This window comes from Heterodontus francisci, chromosome 15 (genome assembly GCF_036365525.1).
Source record: "Heterodontus francisci isolate sHetFra1 chromosome 15, sHetFra1.hap1, whole genome shotgun sequence".
Classification (NCBI taxonomy): Eukaryota; Metazoa; Chordata; class Chondrichthyes; order Heterodontiformes; family Heterodontidae; genus Heterodontus; species Heterodontus francisci.
Genome location: NC_090385.1, coordinates 53,791,484 through 53,806,000, shown reverse-complemented (window position 1 = coordinate 53,806,000; position 14,517 = coordinate 53,791,484). Strand labels below are relative to the sequence as shown.

Here is a 14,517-nt window from a genome sequence, read left to right as displayed (position 1 = left end):
AATTTACCAATGAACTCAGCTGGTACTTTAAAAATATTCTCTGTAGGTTCTGGTGGGCGCTCCACACCCCAGATAGAATCCACCAAGTTTTCTTCTTTACCGACAAATTGTCGTTTGCCTTGAAGCAAAGGCTCTTTGTAATTCTCCCATTCCACTGTTTAAAAATACAAAAGTACACCAAAGATTAGAATGTACTTACCCAATGACCTGGTGTTTATCTTGAGTAGCTATATCCTTATAGTAGAAATGCTAAATGCTTGATAGATTGCCATGTCGAAGCTCTTCCTATATTGAGTTACTTACTGAAGTACAATGACTGTTGTTACAGCAGCATTCCACAGCAAAGGAGAACCTTTTTTTTGTGGTATTTGGTAAAGGAGGAATGTTGATCAGAACACCAGGAATACTTGCTGCTTTTCTTTGAATAGTGCCATGAGATATTTAATCTATGTCTGAACCAATAGTTGGAATCGTATTTTGATATCTCATTTGAAGTACAACACAATCCACATGAACAAAATTTCCCATCCTAACTGTGAAGTTTTAAAACTCTGATGATTAAAGGTCCCCATCATAATATTCAAATATTAAAAACTGGTGTTATACCTTCAATTGCCATAAATTTTATTGCCAATTATGAATGTATTAATGACCCTTCTTCCATTCTTGCAATACATCTCTCCATTGATAATATATCACAGGATACATCTCAGTCATACTTCTACTGTCTTGGTTCAACTTGTGAATATTTCACAGGTTGCTGGTGTTTGCTGAAATACAGTCCCAAAGATAACAGTTATCCCTGGGTACCTTAAACATGTGACTATTCTTCATATGTGAAGACAATAAATATCAACAATCCAGTCAACTGCGGAGAACATCACAGCTAAGCCTCATTCTTTCCTTGCTCAATTTATACATTCACGGCACTTTCCAGCAAGATTATCGGATAGTTAAAAGAGTAGAAAGTTTGGATGATTTTTACCCCAAACATAATAATTAGACAAGCAGAGAGTTCTCTCAGTCACTCTTTTGACTTTGGTGAGTTGTGATTATTCAGTTCTTGCTCTGTTCTGTTCCATTCCTTGCTGTACCAGCTGTTCATTTGCCATTCTGGTATGAAATGATTCCAATATATTCAGAATGTTCTACTTTTTTCTCTGAAATTCTTTATCCTACTTTGTCAGATCTCTTTTGGCTTGTGTGAATCCTTGATTGAGAGCAAAATGTAAGTTTGATTCCCCATAATTATTCAATATTCTATGGTAACTTGCCTTGACAATTTTTCTGATCAGAATGTAAGAAAAGTCAAGGATAATAAAGGGCAAACAGCCCATCCAACCTTATCCCTCAGGTACCGTGCTCTTCCATGATAGCACCCAACTGCATTTGGATGCTATTAATGGTTTTTGTTTCTAACACATTACCTCAAAAATTATTCCAAATATTTTCCACTCTCAGCAGAAAACAGTCTTCCAAATATCTGTTTTAAATTTATATTTTATGGTCTTAAATTATGTCTCTTTTTACTGATGTCTGTCTCTTGTTCTCACCTGATTTCTTGCTTTGTTAAACTGTATCATCCCCCACCACCCCCCTCCCCCGTCGATGTCTGCCTCTTCAATTACCTTGTACGCTTTTCACCGTAAGTCTGTAATGTTATTTGTTCCCCCTTCTATCAAGCCATCTGTTGCCTCCCATTTCTCTTAGCCTTTCCCAACTTCTTTGGACTATGACATTTTCTGCTCCACTGTGATATGTCTCCATCTTGCTACCAGTCTCTCAGTTGTCTGTATTACTCTCCATGCCATTATTGATGTGGCTACAAGAACGGAATGCAAAATCAGTAGCAAGGGAGCAAAGGAAAGTGCTGGTGGAGATTAGGCACATGCTGGGGCTCTGGTCTGGGCACTGATGAAGAATGGAAGCAGGGTAAGGGTGGAGACAGAGTAAAAAGATCAGAAACAGAGATACTGGTTATGTTGGGGATGGTGCTGGGATCTGAGTATGGCGAATGGCCTTGAAAGGAATAGGAAGCATGGAAACAAAGGTCAAGGTTGGAGTTGGAGTCAGTGTTGTGGTCTGTGTTCAGACAGAAACCAGGAAGAAAGAACTTGCATTTATATACCATCTTTAATATCCTGTCCAAAGTGCTGTTTTGTAGAAAGAAGCGACAGGCAATTTGTACACTGAAAGGCCCAAAAATCGAAGTGTGTTAGTGACCTTGTCATCCTTGACTTTTCTTACATTCTGATCAGAAAAATCGTCAAGGCAAGTTACCATAGAATATTGAATAATAATGGGGTATCAAGCTTACATTTTGCTCTCAATCAAGGATTCACACAAGCCAAAAGAGATCTGACAAAGTAGGATAAAGAATTTCAGAGAAAAAAGTAGAACATTCTGAATATATATATTCTGAATATACATTTCATGCCAGAATGGCAAATGAAAAGCTGGTACAGCAATGAATGGAACAGAACAGAGCAAGAACTGAATAATCTGTTTTTGTGGTGTTGATTAACGGATAAATGATGGCCAGGAAACCAGGATAACTCCCCTAGTCTTTGAATAATGCATTAAATGCTCTGTGTTTATTTCATGAATGTCTCATCTGAAGGGCGGCACTTCCAACAATGCAGCGCTGCCTCACTACTGCATTGATGTATCAGCTTTGATTATGTGCTCGAGAAGAAGATCAAGATGCAGATGGAGATGGATGCAGAGTGGCAAGGCTGTTAAGAAAGAACAAAGAACAGTACAGCACAGGAACAGGCCATTCGGCCTTCCAAGCCTGCGCCGATCTAAAGTAAAACCTTCTGCACTTCCAGGGACTGTATCCCTCTATTCCCATCCTATTCATGTATTTGTCAAGATGCCTCTTAAATGTTGCTATCGTACCTGCTTCCACCACCTCTCCCGGCAGCAAGTTCTAGGCACTCACCACCCTCTGTGTAAAAAACTTGCCTTGTACATCCCCTCTAAACTTTGCCCCTCGCACCTTAAACCTATGACCCCTAGTAACTGACTCTTCCACCCTGGGAAAAAGCTTCTGACTATCCACTTTGTCCATACCGCTCATAACTTCGTAAACCTCTATCATGTCGCCCCTCCACCTCTGTCGTTCCAGTGAAAACAATCCGAGTTTATCCAACCTCTTCTCATAGCTAATGCCTTCTAGACCAGGCAAAATCCTGGTAAACCTCTTCTGTACCCTCTCCAAAGCCTCCACGTCCTTCTGGTAGTGTGGCGACCAGAATTGCACGCAATTGAAACCAAGTTTCAAATCTTAGCTCAGGCATTTGCATTAAATCAGCTGCAAATTAAGTTACCAATCTTATCCAGGTCATTTAGGAAATATCAAGGCAAGGAAACTAATTAACAAGGAGCAGAAATTAGCAGATATATCTCCACAGGCAACACTGGCGTAGACTACAGACATGACCCCTGCTGTGTGCCTAAAGTCCAAAGTATAGAGCCTGGAATAGTAGATGGAAGAAACAGAGCAACAGATTTAGTCTTTTTAGGAGGTTCATTGGAGCGAGCATATAGGGATAGGTTAGATGGAAGACAGAGAGTATAATTTCCATTTGCTGTTTGAAGGCCTGCACTGCAAGTTAAGTATAAGTATCTAGGAATTTTAAGTAAATTGGAAAAGTAAAGTACCTAGATGTTACCCCAGGCATGGCCAAGTTGTCAGACCAGTAATGACTAAATCATAATGCAGGCAATAATTGTGACAAACAGGAAGTGCATGAAGATGCAAGACCTTTGGTAGTTGGAAGACAGATTGGGGATCTTCCCTCAAGTTATATCCTCCTCTACCCCATCATGTTTATTGACCATAGCCCTCTATCTTCTCGCTCTCATGTCACCCCATCATTTTGGTCTCAGTAATTCCCATTATCTTATCCCAATTTTCCCATCTGTTTCCCACCTATTCCATCCCCAGTGCTACACACCTTCTCTTATTCTTTAAATCTGCATTCCCTTTCAACTTAGGCTCGTTATTTCAATTGCTCTGCCTGTCCTCCTTTCCCAGCTATATCAATCTGTTACCCTTCCTCTCCTGACTCCTCATCTCCCTTACTTCTCTACCACCCCCCTACGGCAGTGGAGCTTATTGAACTATACAGGACATGCACACAGGAGACAATTCACAAAAAATGACTGTTCCTTCTGTAATATAGAAAGAAACAAAAATTATGCAAGATGGAACAATCATATCCAAATAAAATTTCAGCAGGGTGCATTCATGCACTTTTAAGTTTCAGCACTTCTAATAAATTTGCGTCGCGTGAACTAAATGGGTTTTAGCCAGGGATGCAGTGCCATAATAATGGCCAGAATTGTACGTTGGGTGGGAGGCCCCGCTCACCGGCCAAAAAGTTGTGGTTGAGCCCGCCTCTGCTGAGCCTGGGGAGCACGCCGGGATTTTTCGCTCCCCAGGCCCTTAATTGGACTTGGGCGGGATTTCCACCTCCTTGAGGCAGGAAGTCCCACCTAATGGAGTGGCCAATTTGAATACCAGCAGCTCCTAGTCCCAGCAGCACTACCGGAAGCAGTGGCCATTGCTGGGACTTCCAGCTTCAGCAGGAAGAGGAAGGACAGCTCCCGAAAGAAGATACATTTTCGCAGCCTCATGGGGGACAATCGGCGGGGCCCCATCATGGCAAGAGGGGTGGGGAGGGGGTAGTTTTGTGCACTGGGGGCGGTTGGGGCCTGGGGAGCATCCCTCCGTGGGGCACAGGGTGCCTGATCAGGAGGGCCCCACCCCCAGTCTGTGGCGATGGGAGGAAGCCCTTAAGTGGCAGTTAATTGGCCTGGGGTGGGCAGGCTGTTTCTCGCTGCTGCCCCACATAAAATTGCTGTGCAGGCGAGAAGGCATTGGGAACGGTACCCCCACCACCGCGTCCTACTCAATTCTTTGCACCCCACCCCCCACCCCGTCACCAGCCTGCTCGTTGGGGGGGGCTGTAAAATTCTGGCCAATGTTGCTGCGGGCAATGCTGGGATGATCTCTCACGCACCAATAGTGCCTCATGCAGGAATTATAGAGTTACTGCAACATTTTAAAAAAATTGAATTAATGGTAAACTTATATGAAGCAAAAGCACTGCAAATGTTAAAGGACGATCATCACCATCTTGCAAAAGGAAGAAGAATACAACAGCTGTGAAAATCTGACACTTAATAGTGCTCCCAGCCATTATGTAGAATTAACAAAGGCAGGAAACTATATTCATTACCAAATCTTCGGCTCTAAAAACTGGATGATTGTAGGAGGAAGGCAAGACTGAGGTGGGTAAGAGGCTGCACTGGTTGGAGGTCCTTGAAAAAACTGAGTTAGATTTTGAGATTGCAGTGAGTCTTGATTTAAACATGGCAATGATGTACAGAGTAAATAGAATAGAAAATATTATGAGTACTGTTTCCTTACCAATGGAAAACACAAAGGGGTCAGCACCGACTGTATCTCCCTCTTTTGTTTCTGTCATAATCCAGTCTACAATAGTTGCTGAGAAAAACAAGATATTTTTAGAAGAAATAGAGGCAATCCATTAAAATTAGACCACTAATTCTCTCATTGCTGTTTGGACTCACTTTCCCCTTTGTTGAGTTCCCAGTTGCAGTCCATCTGACGTTCAGCTTGAATCCAGTAACGTCCATCTGTCCAGAGTGCAGCCTTCATCTTACTGACTACTGCAGTACCTACAAATCAATTAGATGAGCACATCTTATAAAGCACACTGTTTCTGTTTGAATTGCACCTAACAGTGAATGGTGGCATTTTCCTAAATGGATGGTGAAGGATTTTTAACTTTTTAATATGGACCAAGTATATTTGAACTTGTAGAAGACACTAAAATAAAAGCAAAATACTGCAGATGCTGGAAATCTGAAATAAAAACAAGAAATGCTGGAAATACTCAGCAGCATCTGTGGAGAGAGAAGCAGAGTTAACAGGCTTTGCCAGTTCTGATGAAAGGTCACTGACCTGAAATGTTAACCCTGCTTCTCTCTCCGCAACCTACTGACTCAGAGGTGAGAGTGTTACCACTGAACCAAGACTGAGGCTTAGAAGCAGAAAGAAAATTTTTGATATATTGTACTTTTCTTCAATCAATTTGTGAAAAGTTCTATATTTTGAATATATAAAGTTAATATCTGTTATAAAACTACTCTTGACATCTGAGTAGTATTAGTCCCATGTTATTGCAGTTTGTCTCAGTGTCACACTAGAGCTAGAGACTGAAATAAATAGCTGACCCAGGGACAGATACTTCCCCAGAGCTGCTAGTGGTCGAAGGGCTAAAATATTTATTGGCTAATAAATAATTCTGTGTCATGTAAAATATATGTTTGCACTATGTTGCGAAGAACCCTATTAGAGTCAACATTAAGGCTAACATTAAAGTGATGAAGAATCATGATTAAACTTGTGGTTTATGTACTAAAAGACTAATAGCTATTAGCTAGGAAATAATTATGAAGTTTGAATCTAATCTAACATATGCTAAGTAGGGCTCAGCTGGCAGTTATAAATTAAATTACACCCTTAAAGGCTACTTCGAACTCTCAATTACTACCTAATTCGTCTACAGCATAAGCTCATAAAAAGGAAACAGAAAATGTCCTGAGCCCCAGCTGATCCATTCTCTTTCGATAGGTCACAGCTCCACCCTGTTCCCCAAACCCATACCCATTTTATCACGGTTACAGATTGGTCTTTCTCCAACAGTTTTTTTCTATTTAACGAAGTTGAGTAAAATTTCTATGTGTAGCAATGTTTTCTATGTAGTGAAACCAACATTGTATTAACACAGGTTGAATAATTAACCAGTAAATGGGCTACTGGAGAACAAAGAGAATACCCATTACATCACCTGATAATCTGAAAAGTAGAAAACATCACAACAGCAGGCTACTTTCTCAGATCTTATTACACTGTTGCTTTGGAAGGTTAACTTTTGGAAATGAACCTACTTTAACTGGACCAATAAGGGTGTCACTAGGAATCCCAGAGTTCCATGCAGAAATCAGTACTATAAGAGGCCCCCTCCAGGAGGACACCACTAACCTGAAGTCCAACCAAACTGCAAAATCACAAAGTAACCTAAATCAGTTATTTTGTTGTTGTGATCAATGATACTTCAATATCCTGCAGCGTCCACCAATTGTGGAAGACCTGGTACATACTGGTGGACACCACATGGTGCCTCTCCAGGTTCAGCTAGCTATAGGCTACTTCATAAAGGTTGTATTTCTGAGAGATTTATTTGTAAATGGAATGATTGTCAGAAGCAGAAATGTGTGTCAAATAATATTCAGCATAATTGGTCATTTGGAATTTACAATTGGAAACTCATAACATATCTGTGCTGATTGTTTAAAAGTATCTATTGTTTGTCCAGCAATGTCTGATAAGCTTTTGGAAAGACACCGGTCCCAATCTTAACTCCAGGCCAGTTTTCGTCAACTGATTGATGATATTTGACCTCTCAAGCCTCAATTAAATGGTGCTGGCTGAATTTCCAACCATTCCATGAAGGAAGTGGGAGATGGGTGGGGTTAGGATGATAAGGAGAGGAATGGAGGAGGTAGTGGGATGAGTGATTTAAGAGGGAGAGGAGAAAACAGGAAGGAGGTTGAGGCAGGGGGAGAGGGGTAACATTGGGGAAGAGTTCTCTATGCCAATCAACAACTTTACCCTTGTTGGTCAACATTGCAGCAGTCCTAGAGGGAAGTCACAACAAACTTAAGGGCACAGTTGACTGTTACTTTTACTGGTTGTGTCGGCCCTATGCTGCTGATAGTTGCTGGTGTCGTTGCAGCATATGGAGTCATGGGCTGGATTTTGTGTAGGAGGTGGGGCTCCCGACACTGGGCTGAAAAGGTGGGGGGAATCCCGCCTCTGCATTTTCGTGACCCCCAGGAGCAATCCTCTCTCGTTTTTAACTGCAAGTTTAAATAGGCGGGATTCCCATCCCTTTAAAGATGGGGTTCCTGCCTCCATGAGATTCTGGCCAATCAGAGGGCTGGAAGCTCAGCAGTATCGGCAGTGCCACTGGGAGCAGTACTGCAGAGGCCTCGGGGCCCAGTGGTGGAACCCTGGACAAGAGGTAACTGAGGCAGGATCACCGGCGCCAGTCAGGCAGGCCCAGGAGAGGGAAGGCTGAGGGGTGGTTTTGCAGTCCAGGAGGAGGTGGGTCCCAGGGGGTGAATTGGTTCCTGGTGAGGTCCTCCCTGGGCCACAAATTGCCCACGGAGGAAGGACCCCCACCCCAAGCCCGCACGGAGGGTGCCTCATTTTACAAGGCATCATCCCTGTGCGGTGGAGGCCCCCATGGCTACTGGTAATAGCCTAGTGGCAGCGGGAAGAGGCTCCTAATTGGACATTAATAGGGCCTCAATCGACCTCTGGGCGTGAGGCCATTGTCAGCCTATTCTGCCCCCGGGAAGATCTCTGGGTGACTGGCCCTCCACCCCGTTGCCCCCCACCACCATTGCGATACTCCACACACCCCCCACCTCCGATGCAGCCACATGGGGACCCATAAAATCCAGCCCATAGAGGCATTTATGGCATAGAAGCAGGCCATTTTGCCCGAATCCATGCTGACTCTCCGCAGAGCAATCCAGTCAGTTACCACAATCCCGCTCTTAGCCCTGCAAGTTTATTTCCTTCAAGCACCCATCCAATTTCTTTTTGAAATCATTGATTTGTCTCCGCTTCTACCACCCTCATAGGCAGCAAGTTTCAGGTCATTACCACTCGCTGTGTAAAAAAGTTCTTTCTCACATTCCCCCCGCATCTCTTACCCAAAACCTTCAATCTGTATCCCCTCATCCTTGTACCTCCAGATAATGGGAACAGTTTTTCCTTGTCTCACTTATCTAAGCCTGTCATAATCGTGTACACCTCAATCAAATCGCCTCTCAGACTCCTCCCAGGGGAAGAACAACCTCAGCTTCTCCCACCTATCCTTGTAACTAAAATTTCCCATCCCTCCTCTGTACCCTCTCAAAGGCGTTCACATTTTTCCTAAAGTGTGGTGACCAGACCTGGATTAAATACCCTAGCTGGGGCCTAACCAGAGCTTTATAATGGTTCAACACAGGACCGAATTTTACAGAATTCCTTAGATTCAGAATGGTCCCATCAGATTGGAAGTTGGCAAATGTTACACTGCTTTTCAAGAAAGGAGGTAGAGAGAAAACAGGGAACTACAGGCCAGTTAGCCTAACATCAGTCATTGGGAAGATGCTGGAAACTTATTAATGAAGTCTTAACATTGCACTTGGAAAAGCATAGTATGATTAGAACAAGTCAGCATGGTTTTACTAAAGGGAGATCCTAAATTTATTCGAGTTTTTTGGGGATGTATTTAGTAGGGCAGATAAAGGGGAACCAGTAGATGTAGTATACCTAGATTTTCAAAAGGCATTCGATAAGGTGTCACACAAAAGATTAATAGTCAAAATAAGGGCTCATGGTGTTGGGGGTAATATATTAGCATGGATAGAGGATTGGGGCATTTTCAAGTTGGCAAGCAGTGAATAGTGGGGTGCCGCAAGGATCAGTGCTGGGGCCTCAGCTATTTACGCTCTATATTAATGACTTGGATGAAGAGACAGAGAGTAATGTATCTAAGTTTGCTGATGATACAAAGCTTGGTGGAAAGGTAAGCTATGGGGAGGATGTAGAAGGGCTGCAAAGAGATATAGACAAGTGAAGTGAGTGGGCAACCAGATGGCAAATGGAGTATAATGTAGGGAAGTGTGAAGTTGTTAACTTTGGTCATAAAAATAGAAAAGCAGAATATTTTTTTAAAGGTGTGAAACTGGTAAGTGTTGATGTTCAGAGAGACTTGGGGGTACTCGTACAAGGAACGCATAAAGTTAACATGCAGGTGCAGAAGGCTATTAGGAAGGCAAATGGCATGTTGGCCTTTATTGCAAGGGGATTGGAGTACAGGAATAAAGAAGTCTTACTACAATTGTACAGGGCCTTGGTGAGACTGCACCTGGAATACAGTGTGCAGTTTTGGTCTCCACATTTAAGAAAGGATATACTTGCACTGGAGGCAGTGCAGAGAAGATTTACTAAATTGGTCCCTGGGATGAGGGGTTTGTCCTATGATGAGAGGCTGAGTAAATTGGGCCTGTATTCTCTGGAGTTTAGAAGAATGACAGGTGATCTAATTGACACATACAAGATTCTGATAGAGCTTGATAGGGTAAAGGCTGAGAGATTGTTCCCAATGGTCAGGGAATCTAGAACATGGAGACACATTCTCAGGATAAGGGGTCAATCATTCAGGACTGAGATGAGGAGAAATTACTTCACTCAAAGGGTTGTGAATCTTTGGAATGCTCTATCCCAGAGGGTTGTGAATACATTTAAGGCTGGGATAGATAGATTTTTGGTCTTGCAGGGAATCAAGGGATATGGGGAGCAGGCAGGAAAGTGGAATTGAAGTCCAAGATCAGCCATGATGGTATTGAATGGTAGAGCAGGCTCGATGGGCCCAATGACCTATTTCATGTGACCAACCCTCCCCCACCCCCCCCACCGATGGCAGGCTGGGCAGCTGGAAAATGCCTCTGGCAGAGGCCCGTTATGGGCCTTGACGCCGGGAAGGCCTGACCCGATATTGCCGGAGTTGGCAAGGCCTTGTGGTGGCCCCCCGCCACTTGGCAATGGAAGCCAAATTTACATATGCGAAATAATTGAATGAATAAATGACATACCCGTTCCCGCCGTCCGTTCCGCAGAAATATTGTTGCCGGTGGCCAGCGCACCCTCGCCATCAGATCCCCATCCGGGAATCCGAGGCAAAATACTGGTGGGGAAGTCGAAGCAGGTAAGTTTTTCAGTGTGGGGGAGGGGGAGCATTGTCAGATTCATTTCACTGGGCTCGGGGATGGTGGGAAGAGGTAAAGTTTAAAGTTTATGAACTTTGTGGGGGGTGACTGTCAGGTGCACAAGTTAATAATTTTGGGGCGGGAAGGGCAAGGAATTAAATCAATGGTTGTTGAGGGTGGGTGGAAGGGGGGAATGATCTATTATTTTAATTTTTAAAAGACCATTCTCCTTTAAATATTTACATGGAAAGTTAGGGCTCAAAGCCCTTTCAAAATGGTGTCAGTGCCTGTGCAAAGGCTGCTGACGCCATTGTCCGGGACGGACCGCCCACCCCCTCAGGTCATCGGGGAGAGGTGGTCCACCTCAACCATTTAAATGAGCCGCCACGTTTAATATCATGGTGGCCGCCCACGTGCAGTTCACACGAGCGGACTGCTAATGTTTACATTTCGGCGCCGATTTCGACAGCGGACATGTCAAATGCATTCCATAATTTCCCTGCTTTTGCACTCAATGCCTCTGTTTATGAAGCCCATAGCCACTCTCTCAATATGTACCGGCTCCTTCAAAGATCGATGCACAGGCACAACCTCTCTTCCTGTACACACGCCATTAGTCTATATTGCATCACCCAATCCCTTCTGCCAAAATGCATCACCTCACACTTGTGAGTCTTAAATTCCATCTGCCACTTATCTGCCCATTCTGCTAACCTATTTCCTATTGCAGGTGGTTCGTATCATTCTCACTGTTTGCCACTCCTCCAAGTTTGGTATCAATAGCAAATTTTGAAATTCTACTCTGGATTCCAAGATCCAAGTCATTTATATATAGCAAAAAAAGAAGTGGTCCCAGCACTTGTCTTTGGGGAACACCACTGTATACCATCCTCCTGTCTGGAAAAACAGCATTTACCACGACTCACTGTTTTCTGTCCTTGAGCCAATTTTTTTATCCAGTTGGACACTGACCCACCAATTCCATGAGCCTCAATTTTGCTAACCAGCCTTTTATGTGGTACTTTATCAAACGCTTTCTTAAAATCCAGATAGACAACATCCACCGCATTCCCTTCATCAAAAAATCCATTGGATCGGTCAAGCATGATCTGCATATTACAAATCTGTGCTGGCTATCCTTAATTGACTCAAAGCTCTCCAAGTGCCTGTTAATATTTTCCCTTGATTACTGTTTCTAAAACCTTACCCACCACTGATGTTAAACTAACTGATCTGTAGTTGTTAGGATTGTCCTTGCACTCTTTCTTGAATAAGGGTGTCACCCTTGACACTGTCCAATGCTCTGGCACTTCTTCCTATCTAGGGAAGATTAGAAGCCCTTCCACTATCTCCACCCACACTTCCTGAAGCAACCTAGGATGCAAACCATCTGGACTGGGTGACTAAGTGTGGCCAGCCTTTTTAGTACCTCCTCCCTCTCAATTTTTACCCCATCCATTGCCTCTACTCTCTCTGCTTCTACCCATATTTTGTCAGATTCTTCCTTAGTAAATGCAGATGCAAAGTACTCATTAAGTATTCTAGCCTTGTCCTGTGCCTCTTAGTATATATTACCCTCTTTGTCCTTAATAGGCCCAACTCCCGCTCTTACTACCCGCTTAATATTTACATGCTGGTAGAAGATTTTTGGATTCCCTTTTATGTTGACTGCCATTCTATCCTCGTGTTCTGTCTTTGTCAGTCTTATTTTCCTCTTCACCTCCCCTTTCAACTTACTGTATTTGGCCTGGTTCTCACTTGAAGAATTCATGCATCATACACCCTTTTTTTTGTTTAATCGTATTCTCTATCTCCCTTATCATCCAAGGAGCCATGTTTTTGGTTCCCCTACCTTTTTCCCTTGTTGAATTGTACCTAGCCTGTACTTGAAGCATCTCTTCCTTAAAAATAACCCATTGTTCCGAAACAGTTTTCCTGTCAATCTTTGGTTCCATTTTAACCTGGCTAGATCCCGCCTCATTGCATTGAAATTAGCCCTCTTCCAATCTAGCCGTTCTACCTTATATTGTTCCTGGCTATTCTGCATTACTAGTCTAAACCTTATGATAGGATGATCACTCTTACCCAAGTGCTCCCCCACAGATACTTGGCCCACCTCATTTCCCAGCACCGAGTCCAGAAATGTCTCCTTTCTAGTTGGGCCGAGAACATACTGATTTAAGGAAGTTCTCCTGAACAAATTCCAGAAATACCGCCCCATCCTTTCCCTTTACTCTAACATTATCCCAGACGAGTTTTAGCTAATTAAAGTCCCCAAATATCACCAGTCTATAGTTCTTGCACATCTCTGTGATTTCACTGCAGATTTGCTCCTTTATTTCTTGCTCACTATTTGGAAGCCAATAGAATACCCCTAGTAACGTGTTCGTACTCTTTTTGCTTCTCAACTCTAACAAAATAGATTCAGTTCTTGGCCCCTCAAGGACATCCCCTCTTTCCAACACTACAATATCTTCTCTAATCAGTACTGCCATCCCACCTCCTTTTTTCCCTTCTCTATCTTTTCTGACCACTTTATATCCTGGCACAGCTCCGTATCTGGCTCTCTGAAGCCAGGACACTGTGGAGACAAATTTCCACAGTTACCGTCATGGAGGTGTGTCAGGGCCTGTAGTTATGGCAGATGTCAACTTGGCATTTGTGGCCAAATGATCTATGCTGGCTGTTGATCGCCATGGCGTGCAATGCAACAGAAAGCAGGATGTACTGTAGTTAGGATGCCTGCAACAGAAAGCAACCATCATTCTAGTTAGTCAGGCATTCACTGAGTTTAGTTGTGCCATTGGATCTGCTGTCCCAGCATCCTTTGGGAATAGGAGATTCCGCACATATTAAATATCCAGCAAAGTGAGGTATGCTCATCTGTGCCTAGCATGTGAATACTGGTGATGGGCAGAGAACACTTACGCAGCCTGAGCTGCCTGGAATTCCTTTCCTCCTCTTCTTTTTCCAAACACCTCAGACAGGAATATTTCCACTTGAAAATCCATTGGTGCCAGTTCGATTAAAAAATGTAACATAAAATAATTGAGAAGCTATATGCCAGAAAAAGAAAATCACAATATAAAAATGGTCCAGGAGTGGGCATAAAAAAAATTTACCTTTAAATTACTTTTGTCTTTAAATGAGCTTCCATCTATTCCCCAGTCCCTTGCAACACTGGGTATCTAGTTGTCAGGAAAGTAATTAAAACTGAGCACCCCTTAGGCAGGAATACAGGAAATGGTGTGCAGGAAATCCCCATTCACATTTTAATATCTAGATAAAGCTCCCTAATGTTTCTGATGGAAGCTTCTTGTATCTGCTTCTAGGGCCACTAGAATGATCACCTTGCCCCTTCTTCCAGTGTGTTACACCCTACAAGCAGGTGAAAAATGCATGTAAAAATGGTCCTCAACTGGGTTTGTAATCTTTCTCATTCCTTTTCCTCACAATCCTTAATCCTAATATTTGTCTGATGTCGATAGCTGTGAAGAAACCAGTTTGCACTGGCTCTGTTCCAGCTGTGTTGTGCCCTTTGAACTCCAGCAACAACATTCAATATCATTGCAATGCATATGGGCATTGAAAAGTCTACAGCTGAGGAAGGGATGATGAGAGATTGATGAATGTGCTTCCAGTTTAACA

The 14,517-nt window shown here is 43.1% G+C and overlaps 1 protein-coding gene across 1 annotated transcript in view; it reads right to left on the bottom strand.

Annotated features, from left to right (window-relative positions):
* Nucleotides 1-14,517, bottom strand: part of xpnpep2 (X-prolyl aminopeptidase (aminopeptidase P) 2, membrane-bound) — a 109,640-nt gene that overhangs the window by 81,305 nt on the left and 13,818 nt on the right. The window contains exons 5-7 of the mRNA XM_068047966.1: nt 5,605-5,712; nt 5,441-5,518; nt 8-154 (exon numbers count right to left, since the gene is read on the bottom strand). Coding sequence (XP_067904067.1) covers nt 8-154; nt 5,441-5,518; nt 5,605-5,712 — 333 coding nt within the window. The remainder of the gene's footprint in view (nt 1-7; nt 155-5,440; nt 5,519-5,604; nt 5,713-14,517) is intronic.